Here is a 27,181-nt window from a genome sequence, read left to right as displayed (position 1 = left end):
AAAAGCAAACATCATTTAATAAAGTCGTTACACAGTAGAGGTAGTTATGACAGAAAGTCCACTTTATTGAAAGTTGATATAGACTTGAATGAGAGACTAATACAAAGCAAAGACTGAGTGCAGGAAGATATCCCAGAGAAAACTTCTCCAGTTGACTTAGAAGAGGCAACTGTCTCAGCCCCACTTGCTTATATGAAAGGACATAGAAGCTTGATAGTGCTACAGCATGGAGAGATACAAGTGGGTATTTAAACCTAGAGAAACTGTGAGGTTGGATCGGGACCTTTATGTGCCCTAGAAAGAAGTTCAAAAGAAAGATGACTCAAAGTGCATGTTGTCTTCTGTGCAAGTGGGAGAATCTGACTTCAGTGTCCAGAATACAACACAACACACACACACACACACAAAACACCCAGATATCCTGGTATATAGTTATAATCTCAGGGCTATAAGGACCGACAGGTAGATTCCTAGGCCTTACTGGAGAGTCAGTCTATTCTAATTATCAAATAGCAGGTACCAGTGAAAGAACCATGCCTTAATAAGGCAGATAGTTCTTGAAACTACATCTGGCTAACATCTGGCCTCTACACACACATACACATACCTGTACCTGTACCCATTGAACTCACAAAAGCAAACTTAGAAAAAAAACTTTAATTGTTGTTAACTCAAGAATTATCAATTAGATTAGATTTTGACTTTTCAAAACATGATTTTCATCTCTGCAACACGGAGACCTTTAAAAGAGTGAATGAAACTGAATTAGGATATGGTAAGCATATCATGTGTAGAAAACTAGTGATCAATAAAATACGCAGGTTTGGAGGTGAGAAAGAACATCTAGGCTGAGGTAAGTTTGGGAGTGAAATGTATGCAAATAACAATGACTTAGATTCTGCTCTCATAAAGACAATGTAGAACAATATGTTAGACCAAGATTGGAGACTTGGTCAAGAACATTAAAGGATCCAGCTAAGAACCCTAAGATAGGCAGTGAGGTAAGATTCAGAAACTGAAATGAGCACTAGCCAAAGGAGGGAGGCCTTTCAAGACTGGAAAGGCTTGGGTTTCATGTTCTGTGATATGCTAGAAGACAGGAAAAGTATCCACTGGTCTGTCAAAAAGGTCATTGATGACAAAGAGTATGAGGACTAGATCATGTCACAGTGAAATGAAGGATGGGTAGCAGTCAGAGGCAAACAGTGTAGTAGCATACTCTGAAAATGGATGAGAAACACACAACAACCAGAGGGGAAAACCGTGTTACAAGAGGGACCCAAGACTTAAGTTAGTGACTATAAAGTGTCCTTTAAGTTTTCTGGTTAGAATTAATTATTAAAGTACCCACAAACATTGTCTCTTCATCCTTGGCTTCTCCTTCCTTTCTGTTAACTTCTTTTGAAGGGAAATTCATTATTATTATTATTATTATTAATTGTTCTATTTGTTTACATCTCCAACGATGTTCTGCTTCCCAGTTACCTATCTACCAACTCCCCATCCCATATCTGCCCTCCTCACTTCACTTTGGCTGTAGGAGTGTGCTCCCCCACCACCCATTCTTTTCTGCCCCACTGGTCCAGCATCACCATACACTGGGGCATCAAACCTACAGGGACCAATGGCATCCCCTTTTTGTTGCTGTCAGGCAAGGCCAAACTCTGTTACATATGTATCTGGAGCTATGGATCCCTCCACTCCTTGATTGGTGATCTAGTCTCTGGGAGAACTGGGTGGTCAGGCCGGCCTATGTTGTTCTTCTCATAGAGTTGCAATTGCCATCTACTCCCCCAGTCCTTCTACGAGCTCCCCTATGAATGTTATTCAGCTGGCCATGTATTTCTGTGCCTAGAATAGGCTAAAAACTCTTTGACTCATTCAAAGATACAAATATCTTTCACGTATTTTCTTGTTGTTTTATAGTATTAAAATTCATACATTCACACATATTAATCTCTGATTCAATTTAGTGCAAGACATAAAGCATAATGGTTTTTATACATATAATTATTTATATTTTAATTGAGGCTTTGATCTTGTCTTGAGCCATCTACTCAAGTTCCTATTCACATATTTGGAAATATTTAATGCGTAATTCAAGGATTAAATGATTTTAACATTTAGTTTATTCTTCTATTTTTTTTCTCATTTTGTATCTCATATTTCTTTTTATTTGTTTGTTGGTTGATTATGATGATGATGATGATGATATTAAGAAAGTACTTAGCCTTCTTGCTCTACAAAGCCAAAGTTATTTAAGCTCAGAGGTCTTTACATCAAATTGATTTTAAACAGTTCTCTATTTATTATATATATATTGATTTAGTTTTATTTTCTTTATCCTTCAATTACATATTTCCTTCAAAGTCCTCATTCTCAGCTATTAGTATGATTTTATCATTTAAATTTTAAGACTTCCAGCCATACAGTCTAAAGAAACATGTGAAAATTATATCTCTGGGATTTAGGTCAACAACATAATTTTGCTGGTGTTGACTCAAAATCATTAGATGACAAAGTTACTAAGCATTATAAGTCCAGACCTTAAAGGCAAACTAATTTGAAATAAGCTTTCAAATTTTCTCCTTTGTAACAATAAAAACAAGCAATAGCTCCTAAAAATGAAAGGCTCAGTAACCAAGTATGTTCTGTAAGGGAACAAATGTCAAAATATTAAGAATTTTGATACAATCTCTAAGTTGGAAAAAGGATTTTTAACAAAATGGGTTTACTTTGACACAATTCTAATTACACTGAGGAAAATAAGTACCTAGGCTTTTAATAGTCTGTGTAACACAAAGTTTTTTCTATCTGGTAAAAAATTTATGTATTCCTATAATCTGGCAGAATACCCCATGATAAAGGACTATATAGCCAGTGACTATTTAGCATTCACTTACAGGTCCTGTCTTATGGGGAGTTTATTATCTTATGAAAACATAACTTGCAGGCTCCCTTTGCACTAAGAATTTTCATTCTTATTAATACTCCCACTAACAATGTCTTAAAAAATGCTTCATATTCAGCTATCAACTCATTTATATGAACTTTGAAATTGCAGTTAATAGAGTTTTTAATGGATCCAGAGTCTATTTTATAACCCAGTAAGAAAGACATTGACATTCAACTCTTATAATTTTAAAATGATTTATTTCTTATATAGACACCAATGTTTTTGTTTGTTTGTTTGTTTTTCCCAAGTGTTAATGTTTGAAAAAATATAAACTTACTGTGTGGCTAGAAATGACAAGACTATAATATAGTCCCCTTTATTCTTTTCTGTCTGTAAAAGTGATCAGAAAATAGGTATTATAAAAGGACAATTTTAAAGCCATACAAAAACTCCTGGGCAAGTTTTCTAGAAAAATCAGTGCAGTAAAGTATAATTCAAATTTGTATCTTTTTAAAAATTCTAGTTAGTCCTCTTTGATAAATGTTAACATTTTGTTTTATTATCAGGGAGTGTAAGTGAGCAATAGTGTGCATATGTAGGTCCAAAGACAACTTGGTGTAGTCAGTTCTCTCCTTATGGCTTTATGTAAATTCCTGGTATCAAGTATATATCTTGAAATTTTGTGAGGAAAATACATTTTTCGTGTTATAACTATATACATACAAAGATAGCTGTGAAATTGCAAATATGTAAATTTGCATATAACATTTTCATGTACATGTATCAAGACATCATATTCTATATCTTAATGTAAATATATAATGATACTTGGAAAGATTAATGGTAGGTACATAAGGAGGTATGTATTTAGACTAGTATATAAGTATATAATATGACATAATAAATATGACAGAAATGTGTATGCAAATCTTTGTATTATATATCTGATATGTAAACTCTTCCACAAGATGATAAATACTCTAGTACAGGATTATGCAAATCTAGACATGACATAAGTATAAATATAAATATAATTGGACTTTTATACATGCATATACACACATACACAAACTATATAAAACTTAGTTATGTTTACATATACATATGTAACATATACATAACTTAGTTACATATACATAAATATACAAAAATCCATGATAATGATATGCCACAGTAACTTCTAGCACTACATGTGATTACATTTTTAATTTACCTGGGACATCACTGGAAACTCTTACAAATGGAGACAAGCCAATATTTTTCTATATTTGGATTACATCATTGAGTAGCTAGATTCTCTGAGATAGAATGATGGTACTTTCAACAATTTGGCTCTAAGTACATATTGTCAAATTGATATCTAAACAAATATACTAATTTACACTTCTGCCATCAAAACATTCAAGTGTTTCTCTGAATTCTTGCCAATATTACTACCATAATCTTAGCTCTATTTATTTACTTTATCTAAGTTTTGTTAATTTGTATCATTCAAAATGCTACCTCTGTCTAATGCTTATATTTTATCACAGTTACTAGTGATATACATACAATTTTCTGTGCTATTGCTAGACAGTTACATTTATGCTTCTGTGGTCATGCATAGCTTTTTCTCATTTATCTACTCATGTCACATTGATTTATTAAGAGCTGTTTCAATGACAAATTCAAATTCTGTTCCTATATTATTTCCTGTAAATATTTTCCATTCTTCATTAGGTCTTTGTACTTTGGTTGATTTCTTTATTACTATTCCCTGTATGAGAGTTTCTTCCACCAGGTATCTTTATGATTGTCTATTCACAATCTCCAATTATAGATGTTTCCAAAACCATAATTTCTTTCCGTTTCTTCTATAATAATTATCCTACTTATAGTCAGCATTGCATGGTTGTGCAAAATTTTAACTTTAACTTCCTATGTTGATTATCTTTAGTAATTTTATTAGAAATTGTTTACTGTCTATTCTCCTCTCCTACTAGATAATATCGCACAATATTTTTTTCCATTTATGTTTTTCTTGGAAAATAGATTATTTTTAAACAACATATTTTTATTAAAATTTCCACTTCCCCAACAACTCCCAGATCCTTCTTCCTTCCTCATCAATCTAAATCCATAACCTTTCTCTCTCTTATTAAGATACAGATAAGCATCTAAAATAAATTAATAATGATTATAATAATAAATATTAATTATTAGAGCAGATAAAATAAAAACAGACCAGAATAGGACAAAACAACAAACAAATACAGAAAAAAAAAGAAACCAAAGAAAAAGCACAAAAATCTCATGCAGAGACACACATGTTCTTCCAAACAGAAATCCTGTATAATGTATATACAAAGGATCTGTAAAAAAAATTGACAAGCATGAGACATGAGACAACAACAAATAAGCAAATAGTCCAAAATGACATTGAGCTCTTCTTGCATATGCCATCTACGACTAGGCATAGGGCCTTCCCTTCTGAGTGGGACTTCACTGGAGAAAACTAGTTTTTCCTTATCAGGAAGTGTCATTTGGAGACAGCTTCTGTGTTAGGGTGGGGCCTTGTGTCCATTTTCAATCACAGTGTTAAGATCCCATCTGTTGCAGACCCTCTACATACTGCCACAGTCTCTGTGGTTTCATGTATGCCTCTATCTTGCAGTGCATAAAGAGCCTTGTTTCCTTGGTGTCTTCCATCCTCTCTGGTTTTTACAGTCTTTCTTCCTCCACTTCTCAGGTTCTCTAAGCCCTGATGAAAGGAATATGATGGACACATCCCATTGAGAACTGAATGCTCCAACATTGCTTACCTCTTCAAGCTCTCTGGCTGTGAATCACTGGAGTTATTCCCATCTATTACAGGAGGAAGCTTTTCTGTATTGTTGGTTGAGCAAGATACTGATTTATAAGTATAGCAGAATATGGTTAGGAATCATTTAATTACGACATCTCTTTATCATTTGAGTAGTATTTGCTGTTTTCCTAGGTCCCTAATCTATGCTTTCTTAGGTTCTTGTTAAATTCGAATAGTGTTGATTCTCCTTAGCATTTCTGCTCCAAGCACTTCCATTTTAGAAAGGTGGTAAAGATTATGCTTTTCCAACCTTATAGATATTTGCTCTTCAAGAAGTAGACATAGCCAAAAGTCACATAGCTTTGCAGAGTCTTCTTATGACAGATTTAATCCAAGAAAGAGGCAACATGAGTGGGTAAGGAGACATTTAATGGTTTTCTCTGACCTCAGCTAAGACAGAGAGGTGTGGTAATAATGAAGCTAACCTAAGGTTAGATTGATTTTGGCATGATCTGAAGGAATTCAATATTCGTAAGAGGAGAAGAGTGCGTTGTTTGGACTTCGACATTGTATTCTCTATGCATTGTTTGTATCTGAGAGGCACTTTTCCAACTATAGGTGGCAGGTTTAACTGAGGACTTGAATGTACTGTCTTAATGTAATAATAATGTAAAGTTCTTGGTGAAATTTTCTAAATGCAAAATATTTCAATGTTAAGTCTAATAGAATTTTTATTCTTATTCTGAAACTAATTGATTAGCACCTACTCAATTTCAATTACTAAAGTTAAAGATAAATGCATTTGCAAATAGATACAAGAGCCTTCAGAATATTCATTTTTTAAGCATGTAGAGAGTAATACTAAGACAAATGAAACTGAGAACTAATGATCTTGGTTCTCTGAATTCAGAATGATACTTTATTCAGATTACCAAAAAAAAGAACAATAATCATGTCTGTTTCAATATTAAGGAACTAATTTAAAAGTTAAAGAATGGAAAACCTTGCAAAACAGTATGAGGTATAAACTAAGAAAGATTTGACGACATTAACATTAGAAAAACTGCACTTGAGAGCACAGACTATTACCAGAGATAAGACAAGGTAACTATACTAAAAATATGTACCCAATAATAGCATTTGAAATATCTGAAGCAAAAATGAACAAAGGTGAAAGAAAATAGGGTAATCTAGAATTATAATTAGTCATTTCAACAGTATTTTTTGGGTAATTGATTTAAAATATTGTTAAAAAGAAAACTGGTAAAAGTACAGAGACTTGAATATTTTCTTCTAATTTAGTTTAATTGGCATTAGTTGAAAATCCAAGCAATGATGTAAGGTTATTCCTGAGCACTGTGCAAGATTTACATACAAAGCAAATTTTGATTCTTAAAAACAATTTCAAAAATTCATGAAACTTGAAATTATATCAAGTACATTCTTCAACCCAAATAAAATTAAACTAAGATGCTAATCAAGAAGTATATTGCAAATGGGTATGTTGTTTGACACTATTTCTGGAAGGTTGTGAATAAAAGTACTCACTTCACATATGAAACTGATGGCAGAAAAACTATAGATACTACCACAGTCCAACTTGGTGAACCGATGGGTCTTGTTGGGGTTATGTTTAGGAATACAAGCTACATGCTACTTACAAGGCAAGAAATGTCTCAAAAGCAGTTATGTCACCAATGCCCACCCCATCTTGCATGACAGCTTGGGGAAAAGGCAACCTGTAGAGGACCACAGGTAGTTTAATAGGTCAGAGACTGATCTTGGTAGTTCAGTTGGACTCAGTGCTTTCCAGGAAGCTTGGCCCATCTCTGCTACTTTCAGGTAGTTTGAATAGTCTAAGCTTCCTCTAGTCAGTTCAGCTTGTCCAACAGTAATTATCAGTAGTCCTTAGAGCTATATCTGCCCAAAAAAGAGGATTCTGGTGATTCTGGTCAGTTTAAAAGTTCTTATATGTACTGGGTTGTTTTATTTTCTTGAGGTCAATTTGCTTCCCTTCAGCATGAAATGCTTTATCTCACCTTAGAATATTCTGAGCCTTAACAAGGTTTTCTCTAAGATGGAAGGTTGAAATCTCAGAAGAAACTGTTTTATAATATATTATAAGCAAATGGGATGGTTTTAGGAATAGGAATTTAGTGAATATTTTGAAAACCAAGCAACATGTTGTAGGTCTTCCATAAGACTAGTATTCAGTTACTCTCACCCATGTGACATAGCACATCACTGCCTGTTCTTAAAGCTCCAAGGACTCTCTGATTCTCCTTTTGCATCTGGATACATTTGAACAGACATGATGCATACTCACACATGCATGCATAAGTATAAATCAAAACTAAAATAAATTTTAACATATCAAACAATGAAACATCCACACAGCCTGACTCCAAAATTGTATGTAAAGTTGTACGTAAAGGAAATATTTATTGTCTAAGTCAATGAGGAAGAATATATATTATATAATCTGACACATATTTACACGACTGATTTGTTTATAGTAAACATGATACTCTCATTAAGCATTACCTTTGTAAAGGTAAATACTAATAATAGTGCTGTTGTTTTATTTTGATGCTGTGACAAAATGCCTTGATAAAAATAAACTTAGAGGAGAATTATTTTAGCTCAAATTCTATGTTCATTGTATAAGGAAAATCAAGGTTGTAGGGATTACCAATAGTCATATCACATCCATAATCAAAAGCAAAAAGAAAGGAATACAATCTTATCACTCAGATAATTTTTTTCGCTTATATCACTCAAGACCCCAAACCTAGGGGACAGGGCCACCCACAGTGGGCAGGGTCAGCTACACACCCATTACTTCAATCAAAATACTACCCAGTAGATTTAGGGTAGCATGATCTAAACAATCCCTCAGTGAAATTTGCTCCCCAGGTGACTATAGATTGCAAGTATAAGTTGATAATTTAAATTAATAATTTCTAAATATTTTCTATGAAGAAGCTTTATTGATTGGACATACAAATGAAAAGACCTGAACTTTCAGATTACAGTACAAGAAATTAATTTGAAATATTTAATACAACAACAATGGGGACATCAAAAAGAAAGTGTCACAAATGTTTCTGTACATAGCATTTTAGTATCTTTTATTAAAAAACACAGAGACATAATTGGAAACATGAGACAGGAAAGATATTTTTGTCAAATGAAAGTCAACATCTTCATAATATTAACAAAGAAAAATCTCTCAAAATCCTGAGACTTTAGGAAAACAACAAAAACAAACAAACAAATAAACAAACTTAGAAAGGGACAAGAGGGAATGAAAGGTACTGTCAGTTTGAAGACAACTTCAGTCCATTATAAAATGTAAAAAACCAGATGTTTCACTAAAAATCTGATAAATAAAATCTTATACTTCAAACTAGGGAAAGCAAATGCATGGCATCATCTTGACACTTGAAGTCACAAATTTTGCCAAGCAAAAACTAAATGGAAAAAAAAATGTTTCTCTAGAAACAAAATGTGTTTGTTCAATTGCAAAAAGTGAGGTTTGTATCCTAATTCCCAGTTTCTTGTTTCAGACTCTCATGTCTTGGAACTCATGTAAAGAGAATAATCAGAGTTATGAATGCTGCACTGTGTACATTTATATTAATTAAGATGATATATGTGATACCAGAAAATCAGACTGATTTCCATTGTGATTATAACAGCATTCTTCTGGAATTACAAGGTTTAGCTATACGTCTCTGATGGTATTTCATTTTTCATCTGAAAGTTCTCTCTAGAGCTTCTCCAGAAGGCAGGGACATGATCCACTTTCTTACTGCCCTTTTCCTTGGGCCCTCATCAGCATTCAGCATGTTGTGAGTTCAACCTTTCTGTCAAACATATTTGGGAATTTTTTAATCTAGCAAGTAATGACTCAACCACATAGTATGTAACTGGACAAGGATTAAAGTAAGACTTGAAAGCATTGTTTTTCATAATCAATATGCACCTATCTTGAGTATAATATAGAGAACATGAAACCTATGCACAATATAAATAAACCATTTCAATTTGTCTCTTATTTTCAATATTTATAAATATTGGAGATACCTTATATATAAATAGACAGGATAGATACTTATGGCTATTTTTTAATGCATCACTAAACTTTAAAGATTCAAAGAGTAAAAATGTTTCTAGAAGATTAAGGGGATTAAAGTTTTGTGCCATTTTCTTCTTTCCTCAGGCCATCAGAAACCCAGTAGACTACCAGCATTGTATTCAAACTGGATTATTTATTGCCCACAGTGGGTCAGTTTGAAGGATGAAAGTGACTGTATTTAGAGTTACTCTAAACTATGAATATGAAACTAACTCAAGGAAAAATAAGATAACTGATGATTATATACATTAGCAATACCCATAAGATCTAGCTTGATCCAACCTATCTTTAGCAGAGAAACATACAAGAAAGTATACTGTTATAATATATTTAGGTTCTTAGGACTTCAATAATCTCTCCAGGTATAGTGACACATACCTACACCCTTGGAACTTTGGAGACAGAAGCAGAAGGATCAGGGGTTCACCATAGTCATCCACTACCTAGTGAGTTTAATGCTAGTCTAAGACACATGAGATAATTCAAATAACAAACAAACAAACAAAAATCCAAAATCATGAGCTGGTAGGATAGTTCAGAAGATAGTTTCTTAACACCACAGATGATGTCTTGAGTTTAGTCATCTTGAATCCACATGGTAGAAGGAAAGAGGTGACGTGCAACAGTTGTTTCTCACCTCCAGAAGTCATCCCTTATATGCTTGCACCACCCCTCTACAAGTACATACATAAAGACAAAAATGTTCAAACGACCTAAAAATTACCGTTCTAGGAATATCACAAAAGAAATAATATCTATAAAGCCTAAAGCATCATGAATATTAAGCATTTTATAAAACAATGAAACATTTAAAGAGAATTCATCGAGAACTTAAAAATTACCCAGTATTTATAGTACAATAGGCTGACAATAAATTGCCAGTTTGCTATATTAGAGTATGAATAATGTGTACATCATTCAAGATCATGGATTAAAAGAAGATATTTAATATTTAGCACAATGACTAGCACTGAGTTAAGTGTCTTATGTAATCTATGAACTCCAAATACATTGAAATTTAGGCAGAAGTCTATCACACTGATCACAATGGAAATTCATGTCAAGAGGTTTCATATTATTGTGCGATATTAGAATAGGCATGCAAAACTTTCTTTAGTTTAAATAGTGGGACTCTGTGCAAAGACATCTCTAAGAGTTCTTTGCCAGATTACACATCTACATTTCTTTTATCTAAAGGCACTTGTGTAGCATAGGAAATACCTGGATTTCTGGTAATCTAGCTCTTTAGACACTGGAAAAGCTGGAAAGGAAACCCTCAGAAGGGATTAACATACTCTGACCAGTATGCTTTTCTATAGATGTATAACTATTCTATGGAAGAATAATGCTCCACTGTTCTTCCTTGATTCCCCTTTGCTTGACAGTCTCATTTGTATTAACGAAGAGGATTAAGAGGATTAATAAGAGGTTGACTGAAAATGCTCAAACTGTGCAACCAATGCTTAAAAGTCAGGTTTTGATACTACTTATAACTATTCCCACACATTTTCAAGTTTGTATTTATTAGGATGACAACAGGTGTCAGGCATGGTTTTGAATTCTTGTATTCTTGTACAGAGAGATAAACAAAGCAAGCTACTTTCCTAATGAAACATTCAATATGCTATATGGTGCTGTGGAGTGTGTGTGTGGAAGTGTGTGTGTGTGTGTGTGTGTGTGTGTGTGTGTGTGTGTATGTTACATGCACATGAATACAAACAAATATATAAATAGCAATTATAATATCAGTCTGAGTTATTATAGTTTAAAAATAAAATCCTGGGAACTCTCAGAGAAAAATTCTGATATTTTATAGGTATGATAGACAGGCCTTGTGAGATTTTAAACTGATTTATCAAATCTAGGGTTTTATAGAAAGAGGATAGCCACATAATCCTAGCTTTGGACTTAAAGAGCCAGAAGTTATGTAACCTTTACCAAGATGCTCATGTCATCAGTGATTATTAATTATGAGCAGCTATAACATTCCAGGTTCTGGGATATGTTAGGAAAACAATGTCCATGTTTTCCTTCATCTTTCCTTGTGTCTGTAGAAGAAAGATCATTAATAAAATAAAATTTAAAAAATATAAATGAGAAGATCCAGAAGCAGAAATGTGCTCTTGGACAGTCATGGAAATGTGATAGACAGCTCTTGGATGGTCTCATGGTCAGAGAGAGAACTTGTCAAGAGGGATATGCTGGCACACAGAGACAGAGCTGTGTAAAATGATCTGATTAAGCTTACTAATTTAAAAAAGAAATGTACTTCTTTTTTTTTTTAAAGAATGTCCCTTGCTACTCCTTCTTTCCAACATCCAGTGACATAGCAGCTATATTTCAGATTTAGAAAACATTTAGGCCCAGATTGGGGTAATCCCCAGACTTTCTGGGAGACTAATTTCTGGGCTAAAGACTAAAGAATTGTCCAGGACTAAAAGAATACTTGGAGTGATCATCATCATACTAGCAAATGAAAGGTAACTTCTCCCAGAATCAGTACCCTATGACTACTGGATCAAAGGCCATAAAAAGGAAGCCACAGATCCCTCAACTTCATCTCTGCATCCGAGGCTTTCTTTTGAATCTTTTGTCAGTACTAGATAGGGCTGGCATACAATTGGAGAACTCCCTTATGATAACAAAGTAATGGAATCATTAACTTATGAAACGAGTCATACATTTACTTTTATTTTCTCTTCTAGGTCAATGCTCATTGAAATTCGTGGAACCTTGCCTCAAACAGATTACATCACCCTGTTGTATATGTAGATAAAAAAAACCTCACATAAATGGTGAACCTCCAAGTGTTTGTGAGTCATAAAGATGATCTGGTGCCACTACAGAATCATTGATTGCAGTGAGTACTGTTTCCCACTAGGTGTGGTCTTTAATTCTGTGTCATAGAATTCCATGGGGTCATAATGGTATTAACACAAAATGAGAACTAGAAAAAGGAAAGTCAACTATAAGAACAAATATGTTCGCAATTCTAATGGCTTTGAATGCTGTCCCATATGCAAAATGAAATGGCTAACTTACTTTTCAGTCTTCTTTATCCATCTTTGCGTTCCTGTCCGTAATATTTACTCAATGCATATTTTGTGTTAATAATCTAAAATTTAAAATTTTTTTGGATTTTTTAACTTATTTTATGCATATGCATATACTACTATAACTGTCTTCAGACACACTGGAAGAGTTCATCAGATTCCATTACAGATGGTTGTGAGCCACTATGTGGTTGCTGGGAATTGATATCAGGACTTCTAGAAGAGCAGTCAGTGCTCTAAACCACTGAGCCATTTTTCAATCCCCTAAAATTTTAAATTTAAATAAAAATTAAATGGATGTTTGATAGTAGCCTGCTGGCAGCTCTTAACATACTCTGATATATATTTAGGTCAATATGATTAAACTCATAATGTATTTATTGAATCACAAGAAAAAAATAGTTTGCTAATTATACTTTAAACAAACATAGATAATTTTTTCTGAGTTATTACTTAAGAGTAAGGGGAAGGGGGAGAATGTCATCAAAGCATGTAGTAATTTCAAATTTCCAAGTGCTGAAATGATGGAAGTATTGTAGTTAAGCTCATTAGACTTGTAATGAAAATTGGATTCTAATTGTATGCCTTAAAATCTAAATATTTTTAGAGAAGAGTTATGTGTCTAATAAAAGGCAGCACCATTACTTGAACAATGAGGCAAAATTATATCAAACATGAAATTGCTTATGTTGGAGTTGTCAAACTGTGTGCAATTCTTGAAAACTGCAATCAAATTTCAAATATCAGTTGATATAGAGTTTCCATCCAATTGCCCTGAGTACTTGTGATTGTCAATTTTAGTGAGTAAAAATATGCCTATGGGTTAGGGAAGCATACGTGTTCATCTGTCTATGTATTTTCACATAGAGTTGAAACATGAGGGCCCTCACTTCCTGGATAGATTAATCTACTGGCAGATATGGATATTTAGTGTCCTATGGGGGAAGTGGTGGGAGTATAATATGTAGGACACGGAGGAAGGAGTAAGTCACTAGGTATGCTTCCTTGTGCCTTTGTCTTGCCCTGGTCTTTTCCTGGGGTTCCTGCTCTGCTTTCTTACTGCTTTCCTCTCTGCCTTGGAATGACCTCTGAAATTATACAAAATAAACTCCCCCTCTCTAAATTATTGCTCAAAGTAATAATAGCATCAATACACCAATAATATATATGATATATAAAACATATATATTTATTATATATATAACATATAGGTATATGTTACAGTCATGGTAAATTGTTTTCTGAACAAATATAGCTATTTTATATCTTTCTTTTCCAGTATTATGCTACTTAGATTACACAAAGTTCCATGTACCCACTGAAAAAGCAATTATGTTGTTGTTGGTTTTTTTTTTTCCTCTTATGGGATAGGAAGCACTATCAATCAATTCCCCGCCTAAAGCAAACTACGGTTGTGTCAAGAAATCTGTCATCTGTTTGAGTTCAGGAGGGAGGAAAAAAAGAGAGTGGATTTCTAAAGAGAGAAGAGAATGAGTGGTATATGGGATAAATCTTCTCTCACATTGTCCTAGGGCATGAAGTTGAGAAACAATAAAGCATTTGTGTGATTACTGTCATGTTCTTGTGAATCCTGGGAACATATAGTAGATCCAGAAACTGGAGTTCGTTTGTTTTCACCACTGCTAGCAAATTAGAGACAGTTATTTATGTTGTACTTTTGTAGAAATGAATCCAACAGGGATCAAGATACCTACCTGAAGTTAAAAGGCTATTACATGTTAGAGTGCATTTTATAGAGAGGATGTAATATATTGTTTCTGAATTTTAGCTAAAGAATCATGTATCCTGAACCTTTATCTGTTTTGCCTATGTGAATCAGTGAGAGATAGCCATGCGTGGACCAAAACTTTCTAAAAGTTATAAAGAACAATGTAGTAATTCTTTGGCCATAGGAAAACAACTTTTCATGTAAAGAGGTGGACTGCAAATATTTTCCACCACACTCAGAACTTGTAGGACTTTCAGTAAGGGAGCTCCTTTGTTTTTAAAAATTTTTAATTTCATAAAGAAGATGAAATATCAGTCTTCTCCATGAAACATAGCATCAACACCTATGGATTGCCTAACTCCTCCCTTTAATATTTGATTTTTAAAATTCACAGATGACATTTCCAGCAGTAAAAATCACAGTTCTGGCTCCTAAGACACTTTGAACGTAGCAGACAGCTAAGTCTGCTGAGGTTTGATACCAGTATATTCTAAAGTCAAAAGTAATAAACAAGTGAGCATAAGAAAATTTCTATCTCTTTCCATGTTCTCAACACCAGTGTATCAGCTGAGCTATTGATCCTCAGGAACAGCCATCCCCTGTGACACCTTTAGTCCAAGCTTAGAAGATGAGGCTCCTGGTCAGGGCAAGAACTCTGAGACTCTTCTCAATGCATCTCTTACATGGGTTCTTGTAATTCTCTGAGAATTCTTCCCTGTTACAAACACTTTGAGTTGTCACGGAAATAAAATAGGTTTTTATGTGTTAGCACATGATTCTTATATTGTAAGAGGCTTTAAAACTTCTACTTGTTTAAAGAAATAAACAACACTAAGTGAAACTTTCTTTCTAGTTTTCAAAGGTTTTCATATACAAGATATATATATATACATATATATATATATATGTAACCTATCATAATAAAATGAAAGTCTGTACTAGTCTTCAAAACCAGATGTACCTATCCTAAAAGGCAGCCTTTTAAAGTTGGGATAGGCTGAAAGTCCATCAGAAGAAAGTTCATTAGAAAAAACTGTTGATTTTGTGTACCCACTCAATAATTTTCCGGCCTCTGCTCACTCCCTGCTTCTCCAGTGAGTATTTACACACATGTGGTTATGAGGTCTTACTGGGTAATAGGCTAGCTGTCACAACATCTCTAATTTATATGACTCTCTAGGTTTAGCTAAACTTCTTTTCTCTAATTTCATTTTCTGTTCTTTGTAACATAATCACAGGAATCAAGATCAGAATAGTCCAAATTTATCAGAAAAGGAAGTTTAAAATCATAGTGATTTTCTTTAATCAACCGTCAAATCCCAAAATCCCTGTCATTCACAACAAATATTTATTGTTCTTTCAAAATGAGAAAGCAGGAGCAATGCTTTCTTATATTCTCATAGGTGCTCAGCAACCCCCAGCCCCCACAAAAGGCCATAAACTCTGAGTGACCACTGGTACCCAGGAATCTGGCCATTAAGTGACCATGTAGCCTGGGAGAGGGGCATATTTTATCTGTATGAGAACTAAAAGGCAACCAGTGTAGATTCAGCACCAGGCAGGATGGACTGAGAAAAAAAACGAAGAGATTTACAGAATCGTGCTCTCATAGAGTAAGAAAGCAAAATAATCAAAATTCATCTTAAATCTTCAAGAAAAACAGAAAAGGGGATTATATAATAGAACCCTGTGACCTGAGATTTTTTTTTTTTTATGACAGAGAAAAAACAAGAGCAAAGTAAGTCTTGACAGTTTCACAAACCGGTCTAGTTTTGTTTGAGCAAAACAGACCTGTTCTTTTTTTCCATCTCTGACAAACTGAATTTTATGATCTCACTATCTCATATTTATCTTCCTAGAGATATGCCATGTCATGTTTCTGGGTGTATATGCTTCTAATCTGTCCTGAACTGCTTGTTCCTTAAAGCATGACACTATTCCTTCAACAGTTCCATTTCTCTATGTCTCTTTTGACTGAACTGTAAAGACACTCATAAACTAGGGAAATGTGTAGCCTAAGACCTAAGAGCAATTTCAAACACTCTTTACCAGATCCCATGGGACTAAGGGAGCTCTATTCACTAGGTATCATGAATCGGTATCTTTAAAATGTTCTCTGGTAGATGTAGATAATCTGGTCTCATTTTCCCACATCATCCTCAGGATTTCTGACCAGAAGAGTTGGTAATAAACCTACATTTCATCTTACTCCTCTTTCCTATGTATTCCAGCATACTTGTTTGTCCCTCAGCATTGCGTTGTCCTGAGGAGTAAGTGATCGGAACGTGAAGCAGGTGAACAGAAGTCAACAAAACAGGTATTTTGAGCCACAATTGAGAAGAATAAACAGTGTCAAAGAAGGTAGCAAGGATTATTCTAAACGTCAGGTTGCTACTGAATGGCATGCAAAAATCAGATTTTGAAGAATGACTGCATCAGCAAATTGATGAATTATGAATATATGCCATACTACACAAGATAGACACAGAGCAGATAGAACACAGCAGCATTCTTTTTCATATGTGTGTACACCAATGTCGGGAAGTGCTTATTGCCTTATAACCAAATAAGGAAGGACCACTTAAGATAAGATTGCTTTTAAGGTAACATGTTTGAATGACAAAAGATTCCATAAATTGGGAAAGACATTTTATTTCCAAGCTTCTAAGAGGATACTACAAACATTAAGATCCTTAAAGAAAAAAAAAAGAAAGAAAAAAAGGAAAAAGAAAAGGAAAAACAACACTTTTTAACTACTGAAAAGTAAATAGTCCTGGAAAAAAAGGTTCCTTGGCATAAAAAAATGTGAAAATGGAGTTGTCAACTCTATTCTGACTACATTACTATATAAGTAAAAGGATCATTGTGATGGTGAGGGGACTTACAGCTGAGTAAGCCAGATTCGTTTGCCTTTTGAGTTATTCTGTTGTTTCAAATTCAATTGGAGATTGGCATAAGCCTAGCAAAACATTCTTTGGATTACAAAGTCTATCTGTCAAATAAACATAACCTGCAATTATGCAAGTACCAAGAATGCACATTTCTTCATGGGATAAAAGACTCTTAAGTGGCAATGTCCACTGGGTTTCTCCCATTGATTTAGTCAACTGACTTGATGTCAATGCAAAGTAAACTGGGAGTAAGCACATCATAAAAAAATAGTACATAATGTCTCATGAAATAATTATAATAAAGTAAAAATAAAAATAAAGTTTTCCATAATCAAAGAGAAATTAGCATGTGCCTTGTGTTTCAAGAACAGGAGAGAAAGTGTTTGCAGTGTGGGGTGTCTTCCCAAGTATTGCTATATCTGGACCTTTGGTCCGTTGTACTTGTGAAAAGTTCTTCACAGAAGTTCCAATTCCCAGGAAACTGGAGGCAACTGCAGATGACTGTGGCATTATCACAGGTCAAGTGGCATCAATCATCAATGCTCAACATAGTCCCTGATCTCATTGAGAGCACATAGCCCAAAGTATCTTCTAAAATAAAGGTTGGAAAGTGAATTGCCCTTTCTCTCATCAAGACTTGAAATTTTATATTATTTGAAGACAAAATCGAATTACAGGAGGAAAAAAAATAATGAGCACTTTCAACTGCCAGTCAGCCTTTATCCTAATAAAAGTGACATAAGGAAAAGCAGAGTTGGTTTTGACCCTGCACCCCTTCAACTCCACAACACTCAAGGCAGGGCATCAAGTCTATATCTAGAACATTGAGAGGTCTGACATTCCTCATCAATTTGTCTCTCATAACTATGAGTTCACAGGTAAATGGATAATATATAACATATTGTAAAATCATAGGCTAATCATAGGCTAGTCTAGATGTCTAATGTCCTTCTTTATAAGATATACTCCAGGAAAAGCCAGAACATACAAAAAATAATTTACATGAAGTTACAGAAGCTTATGTTTTAAAAACTCAAACATATTTGATTTAAATAAACAGTAAGAGCAGCAGACTACAACAGATCATAAATAGGGTTATTTAAAGATCACAATTAAATTAGAAATATAAATGGATCATTAGAAACCCTTATTTTTGTTCAATGTTAAGAATCAAACCCAGAATTAAAAAAGAATCTTTTTTTTTTTATTTCAAAGGTTGCTTCTTATATTGAAGCTCATATTAAAGCAACAGTACAATGTTCATAAAATATAAGTGTGATGCTGTAACATTTTCGTACATGTCAGAATACTGATATTTGTATGTATACTAAAATAAGAACTTTAAAATTGTACAAATAGATACATTAAAAATGACATAGAAATAGGGTGCTCCTCACTGAAACAAGACAGTTATATCTGGCACGTATTAGTTTAGGATGAAAGTAGAAGCAAAAAGATTTACAAGAATCAGCAGTAACAAGATTGATGCTCAAGAGACATAATTGTACATTGTATTGTACATACATTGTATGGGTTTAAGCTGGCTGGATATTATATATTTCAAGTTTAAAAACGCACTACAGATAGAGTGTCCATAGTTTAAGGCGAAATTACAGCTCAGAACTGTTGTCCTTTCTAATTTCGTGGAAGCTTCTTTGACAAATTAAAAAATAAAATAAGAGAGACTTAGATGTTCCTAACACATAGACGATTTCCCTTCTTTGAAAGTTCACCGTGGACTTCTCCTTCATTTAAATATTTTGTGTGCCAAGTGGTTTTCTCTAGTGAAGTTGATAAACAACTTCAATATTTGCTTTTTGAGTGGGAAAAGGTACTTCACAGTATTTTCCACTTTGATGTCCTTGCAGTTTTATTAAATGTTTCCTCTCTGTAAAACTCTGCTTGTTTTAAATGAGCCTTTCCTTGATTTAAAAAAATACCTGTTTACACATCTTCTAGATTCTTGAGAATGCCAGACACAGTTCTTAAGGCCAAATTTGTATCATTATTGTTAAGAGTCATCATCAAAAGTGTCTTTGGAGCCATACAAGTCTGCTAGTTTCTTAAAACGAGGTCCCCAGTTCTGTAGATAGTCGTAGTCCAGGTCTGAATCTGTGGTTGCAGACTCCAAGGAGCTCAGGGACCCAGCCACGGAACCCCTGCCCTCATAACCATAGATTTGAATGGAGTCATAGGGAGGGGCCGTGGGATCATTATCCGCCTCCTGTATTCTTGTGTTGATGAAGTCGTCCACATCCACACTGTTGGGTGCTGGTCGCAGCCCAGGTCTAGGCATGTACTGATACTCAGGTTTGATATCTTTGCGAGGGATAAATCCATTGATACCGTCAGGATTCTGCAGGGTGGCAATGTCGAAGGCTTCAGTGTCTTCCTCACCACCCCCTTCATCATCATAGGTTATGATGTTCTCACGGACATCCTCTTCTTCAAATACGATGAGTGGTTCTTTCTTTTGCCTCCTCAGGGTCACAAACAACACAACGATGACTGTAGCAGAAGAAAAAGCATGTCAGACAACCCAATTGTTAAGCCCAGCCTGCCTGTTTAGTCATCCCTGAGGGGCTCTGCATCAGAACCTGGAGTGATGAGAGAAAGGATAGCTTTTCCAGAACTCCCAAAGAGCTACACGCTGACCTGTCTCTGTCTGTACAATCTGCCCTGAGAGCATCATGCCCTGTGAACTGACAGTTTGGAATTAACTTCAGTGTTTTGCAAATGAATCCCAATGCTATTTGGCAGTCCCCTGAAGAATCAGTGAGGATTACCATTTCCTGAAAGAGGCAAATGCCTATTTCTTCTTTGCAAACAAGTGTATCTGGCTTCCTCACATCTAAGATTAGAATGTTCAACAGGACTGAGGTGAAAATAGGAGACTGCAGTCCAAAGGCCCTACTCTGTAATACAGAAGTAAACCCTATCTTAAGGGTAGGGCGGGGACGACTATAAAAACCTTCAGAAGAAAAATATACGGCCTATTTGAACATAAAAACAGAGTACTGTTTAAAAGCGCAGGTGAAGCAATCCTATCATTCCTGGGCGAGATATTCCATTAGGCTTGGGCACTTAGCAGAGCCAACAATCATTTATAAGGAACACTAGATACATCTTAATTTCCATCGATTCAATGCCATCCCCACCTTCATTGGGAGACTCCAACAATCTTTTGTCTGAAGACTCTCCCACACACTTGGCAAGACTGAAAACAAGGCTTGCAGCTGCTTTTGGCAAATAGAGTAAGAGCTGCTTTGGGTTCACATCATTCTGAGAAACAGGGATTAAGAACTGGATTTAACTCAGATTTCACAAGTTCCACAGAGCCTGGTGACAGTGACTTCTCTGCCACACATTCATCTTCCCAAGTGTCCCTTTTCCTGTTCTTCGTTGCTGTTATTTGACTAAGTAGTTGATTTGTTTTGTTGTTGTTGTTTGCTTGTTTATGGTTTTGGTTTTGTAGTTCATTTAAGGAACATTCCTTGGTATCACATGTCAGAAACAAGACAGGGCTATCAGCTCCTGGTCCATGACATCATAACATTTATGATCATACTTTGGTGTATGCATGCAGCACTAATTCTTGAGACAGCTTTATATCTTGTCCGGAGCACCCATACAGTCCGGCTCTTTTATTAGCTATAAAATTCTGCTTCCAGAATTTATGCATGTTCTCTAGGCATATATGTCTGACATTCTTGGACAATGAAAGGCATTCTCTAACCTACATCCATATTACCTTATGTCCCAATCATGGAGTCTACTGTGCACCTCTGTTTGATTGTCAGTTCCTTCCTTGAGATTCTGTGAATTCATCTAACATAGAGACCTTGAAGACATCTGTCTATATCTCTCAGATTTTTCCACAGAGTCTGACTCTCAGATAGTACCCAGTAACTGTTAAACCAACCTCTCTACCTCCTTCCTCTGGAGGTGATCCTATTAATTCATTCCATAGAAAATGTAAAAATTTGTTATCAGGTGCCTTGCATTTGAAGTCCTACAGTGGTACTTGGTTCTATTAGGACGTGAACACAGGATAAGACCTACCACACCACTAACTGCTGGAGAAGCTCGTGGGCATCACCATAACCCAAATCATGCAGATGGATATACGCAGCAAATTATTAAAAGATCACTTTTCTGCTTCTTCTGACTGAGGTCCTCCTCTTTCTTCATCTATCCATTGCAACAATAATTACTCTTTCTGTTCTATAGCCCCTGATTCATTTTTGTTTTTATTCCTAAACAGAAAAACCTCCCTCATACTTCAGATTTTTGCCTAAATTCTTCAGCTACAAAACTGAAGGGCCCCTCCAGCTCACTGATAACATTTGCCTTACAGTCCTGTCGTACCATATAAAGTACACATTATGGCCTTCCTCAAACTCTTCCAGCAAAATTTGCCAAGTCACCTGCCCTACCCATCGTGCTATTGCATCTTACAGTTTGTCTTAAACCATGTGATTGGACACAGTACAGTCCTTGCAGCCAGCCTGTACTGGATAAGTCTCTTGAAGCATGTGCATTGGTTGCACCATGGAGCAGGGAGATCCTTACCCAGAAGAATGACGATGCAGGCAAGGATGGCGATCAGCGCCCCGGTGCTCAGACCAGCATTCAGGATATAGGCTTCTGCATTACAGGACAACAGTGCCCCATTCACATCACACCCACAGACTTTGATAGTGAGGGTATTGGTGCTACTCATAGGCGGGATGCCACCGTCACTGATCACAATGGGCAGGAGGTAGAAGTCCTGCTTCTGCCGACTGAACCCTCCACGTCGGGCATATACTCCTGCAGTGTTATCTGTTTGAAGAAGAGACACAGGATATGTTTTCATCATAGGACCATACAAATCACAGTTGCCTGCAGTTTGCCAGTTTGAAGGTGTGTTTTCTATTACCAAAGCCAAAGTTGAAACTTTTCTGACTTGTTAATCCAGACGTATGTCAATAGAGACCATTAATATAGCAAGATAGGATCACAGAATCATCTCTACATTTTGGAACAAAATGGAGAAATTCTCTTTTTTAGATCCGTCCTTTGGCAATTTGAATTCGAATTTTCTAAAGAAATTCCGCAACCTTCCTCAAGCTTCACCCAACACATAAACCCACTCATGTACCACAAGACAATTCCTTTAGTGAAGTGCAAATACTTGAGTAACATTACAGCTGATTCTTCTTTCTTTAAAACTCAAGCAAGCCTAAGCAACCGACTCATTTAGATTGTTACCCACCCTTGATTCATAAATTCTCACTCACGTTGCACAGCCCAAGATTGTGAAGCATAACATTGTGTTTCCTTTACCTAGACCTAATCATGTTTCCCAGGTTAACATCGTCTGTTGTCCCAAATGAAGTTCAGCCCAGCATGGAGAACCCACTTCTGTTTGAAGTGCTCATTGGTGTTCCACCTGCCGTGACTTTCAGTCAATGTTTTCCTACCTCAAGTAGCTCTTCTATCATGAAAGTTGGACTTCTCCTGACTCAAGAATACATCCCAGAGTCATCCTTTAAAGATGCCTCCTGGACCTCATTGCTACTTCTGTACATGGTGACTCATCACACTTCATATTCCTATTTCTACAGAAGTACATACTCTACCCATCACTCAGGATTTGTTGACATAACCACTTTGACCTCAATGAGATCAGGGACTTCTAGAGAGTAGGGGATTTTATCTGATTCATCTCAGGCCCTTTACTGTCAGGCACACAGCAGACATTTAATAAATATTTGTTGAGCAAATAGTGCAATTAGGTCCTGGGAAAAGTTTAACCAAAATTCCAGATGTTGGCTTTCTTATTTCTCTATGTTTTATAACCTCTATTCCCCAGTGTTTCCGCATCATGTTCACTCTACAGGCAACTACAAAACACAGGATATGTTACCTAGTGGGAAAACATTGGTTCAAAAAAAGAGTAGAAATTACACATGCTCCATCACCCTGTTCTGCTGATGTGGGCTGTCCATTTGTGGGTTAGGAAGCAATAATTTATATCAAAGGGAATTCTACAGCTGATAGCAAGTCCCACTAGCTGGCAAGCCTAAAGTACCTTGATGGACCATAAATTTGTTCCTCTGGTAGGAGCATATCCAAAAATCTCACAATGAAATTTATGGATTTTGATAACAAAATATATTTTACTTGGTAGATCTAGTCTCATGAAAGGTTGAGCACACAGTCTGAGTGCTGTGGAAGGTAAACTATATTGATTCGCTGACTTTGGCAATCTTTAGGATAATAGTTTCTCACCCATTGTACTGCCAACTCCTCCATCAAGCCAAAGCACCATGTCTCCCATTTTTACATTTTCTGGATTTTGTGTGATTGGTACATTGTACCTTTCTCATTGGAGAAAAGTTCCATATGTTACATAAAATAGTGCAGAAACTAAACTAGCCATGTAACAATCTCCTAATGATGCTCTTCTGTTCCCTGTGACACTATTATCCCTCACTTAGCAATTAAATGTATGTATCTGTAATAAACTATTTAAAGACATTGTCTCTTTTCTATTTTTCTGCATTCAAGTAAGACTTACAAGATAACCAAACATTTGCAATCTTTATTCCAGTTCAATGACTCAAAATATCATTATAGGCATTATGAATAAAAAATATTAAAAATGCATAAACATAAGCAAATTAATTAGTTTAGGTCAAACAAATTGTAATATGAGTGAACTCCATAGCAGACCTTGACTTGCTTGCTTGCAGGTTCTACTCTGGTAGATATCATGGCTGAAGATAACCTGAACTGAGTATGTTTTCTTTTTGTTTTTATAAAAAGCTTTGAAAAAATAACTTAAAACCTATTTTTCAACAATTTGTCCACACAAGCTTGCCTCTTCAGATAACAGAAGTCAGGCTTCTACAGGGGAAGAATTGAAACCCAAACACAAGTGTAATGTAGTTCTGAAAACACCAGCAATACGGGAATCCAAGATGTGTCTGTCATTCACTGCAAATCACCTGCTCTCAGAAACACAGAAATTATTACAGAAAAGTGCATTTGAGTTCTAGTATGGCTGAACCATGTCCAATCTCTGACTGATATAACAGTGGGCTCTTTCTTGAATACTTCTTTTTAAATATCATCTAGTAAACGATGTTTATTGACTAAGGCATTTCGGATCAGTTCTGGAGATAGGAAAGGAATGGACTATGAATCTTCCAGAAATACTATTTGCAAAATTCAATGATAAATGTTGTTCTATCCTGTCTAGAGCCTCACTGTTTCATCTTTAAAACAAGGGAATCTATTCATATTCTGCCTAAGACATTACTAGAACTAAATGATGTAATATACACCTTGGATTGTTCTCTGTGCTTATCTTCCAAAGGATCAACTTAATCTGCCAACCTGAAACTTAAGCATCCAAGTCCAACCATGAGCCTTAATGAAATGTGAAGGTCATAGATAGAAGACTTGTTTATGAATTTGACCTTACATTCAAATGACCTAAATTGCTTGAATACACAAAATATTTTCTCTGTATGTCCATAGTGCCCACCTCCCATAGGAGTGTGATTGTTTTCCATATGAGCAGTTCTGAGGACTAGCATTGATACCTATGACAGTATTTCTTGTCATCCATCCAGAATATGGTCAGAAATAAAAAATATTGTCAAGAACAAATGAAAAGCAGTTCTAAATGCACTCCTGGGAAAAGACACAAACAACAATAGTAAAACTCGTTTCTGGGGACAAATACGGCATTCTAAGAATGACTGTGGATAATTTTCATCTAAATTATTCTAAGTAGCTAGGCACTCACACCCTGTTTTTGTGAGTACCCTTAGTTTGGATTTGTGAAAGGAAAAGAAGTGGTTAAATCTAAGCATATTTACAGGAAGAATAGAAGTGATAAATAAAAGCAAGTATAAAAAGATGAATATTGCATTTATTTTAAATGTTATATTTTGAGACTTCCCAGATTCTTTTCCTATTTATCAAAAGCCTGTAAAGAGACAAACCACTCAGTTTTAAGGATCAAAGAGAGGTAGTTTGTATCTTGAACCTCCCCATATTTGTTATTTCATTTTAGACATGAAATTAATATATTTAGAATTAGCATTGCTTCCATTCATAATAGCACTTAGTGTGGTTTCAGCCTGTTGATGATTCTAAGAAAATATTAATACTTTTCTGGAAACTCTTCTTTCAGTAGGAGACTAATGAGGACAAGAAACTCATTGGCAAAGATAGGAAAATGAATTCTTGGAAACGTCACCAAAACTTCGAATGCAACTGCCTACGCAGAAGTGCATACACTTCATAAGTAAGGAACACATTTGTGCTTCAGTTCTAGGCTATTTATTTCCTCAGGATTAAAAAAAAAAATGTTTGTCAAGCACCTTGGCTTTTCATCCTGATGCTCGATATTTTCGTGGAGTAGATAACCAGGTCTACTTTTTCCCCACTTAGGCAAAACTTTGCAAATGTTGCCATTAATTGCCAGTATATGTCATGCAAAAATTGTAATGTTTGTATAAATGAAGAAAATAAATTCAGGTTTCAAAAATTTATGTGTAGAACATGGCCTTCTAATTGCAGGCTGCTTTTACCTGCACAGTTTTTCATTATACAGACAAAACTCAAGGTTTCCTAATGATAATGGTCTCCATGGCACCAGGTTGGGATGCTAATGTAAGCATTAGGATGATGATGTAGCCCAATGGGGAGATATATACAATGTGACAGTAAATGAAAAAGTATGGTGAAGAAATGGCCCTTGATATTGGCCTGCACTGGACACCAAAGCTTGATAATCACAAACATATTGCCTGAACGGGCATAGGTCTAGTTCTTGCATGTTAAGATATGATCAAGAGAAACATGGCAACAAGGTACAGGAATGACCTGCTGTTTACATATTGACATCAACCAGAAGTCCTTCCTTGCATCTCTTGGTTCTCTGTTGTTTTAGTCTCTGAAGGTGAACAACTCTCATTCCATGACCAACTGGAGCACACTGATAATTTATAAGGCACTTTATTCTGAGAATCTGTTCTTGAGATCACTACATATGTGGGGAAAAATAAAGTAGGCTTTGGTCCTAGGGAAATAACTTCTTTCTTTCTCATTCAAATTTGCCTGTTCTACTAATTCATCAAACACTTAGGGACAAGGTAGATCCATCCATTTCATTAAAACTCTGCCATATATTAAGATAAGTCATGATCAAGTCACTAGCCAAATACACATTTGTGTACTTTCTATCAGTTCCAGCTTCCCTAAGACAGGCAAATGTGTGCGTGTGCGTGTGCGTGTGTGTGTGTGTGTGTGTGTGTGTATGTGTGTGTGTGCATATATGTGTATATTTGTGTGTTTGTCTGTGTGTGTTTGTGAATGTGTGGGTCTGTGTGTGTGTATAACAGGAGAGGATTTATGTGACTCAAGCTTGAGACATTTTAAGCTTTAATAATTTCAGAAATCAGTGATGTACAATTATAAAATGTCACTAGAAAGTTTAATTTTACAGAATTATTTTATGCTCATTTAAATTTGTGAATTTTGAATAATTTGTTATAATATAGTGCACCAATCAGCTCATCATTATCAATCAGAATGACTTAGCTATTAAAAGTTAAAAGCAGTATTTACATAGTCATTAGTGTCCCTATCTGTGTCACTGGGGGTTACATCCACGGAGAAGAAGG

At 35.3% G+C, this 27,181-nt stretch overlaps 1 protein-coding gene across 2 annotated transcripts in view; it reads right to left on the bottom strand.

Moving 5' to 3' along the window:
- Positions 1 to 18,677: 18,677 nt before the first annotated feature.
- Positions 18,678 to 27,181, bottom strand: part of Cdh11 (cadherin 11) — a 151,110-nt gene continuing 142,606 nt past the window's right edge. For both annotated transcript variants that reach the window (XM_028770354.1, XM_028770355.1), the window contains exons 12-13: positions 22,068 to 22,319; positions 18,678 to 20,003 (exon numbers count right to left, since the gene is read on the bottom strand). In XM_028770354.1, the coding sequence (XP_028626187.1) occupies positions 19,507 to 20,003; positions 22,068 to 22,319 (749 nt within the window). In that variant the 3' untranslated portion in view covers positions 18,678 to 19,506. The remainder of the gene's footprint in view (positions 20,004 to 22,067; positions 22,320 to 27,181) is intronic.

The sequence above is a fragment of the Grammomys surdaster genome, unplaced genomic scaffold (genome assembly GCF_004785775.1).
Source record: "Grammomys surdaster isolate TR1022 unplaced genomic scaffold, NIH_TR_1.0 201, whole genome shotgun sequence".
Classification (NCBI taxonomy): domain Eukaryota; kingdom Metazoa; phylum Chordata; class Mammalia; order Rodentia; family Muridae; genus Grammomys; species Grammomys surdaster.
Note: the sequence above shows the minus strand (reverse complement) of the source record. Positions and strands in the feature narration are given on the sequence as shown.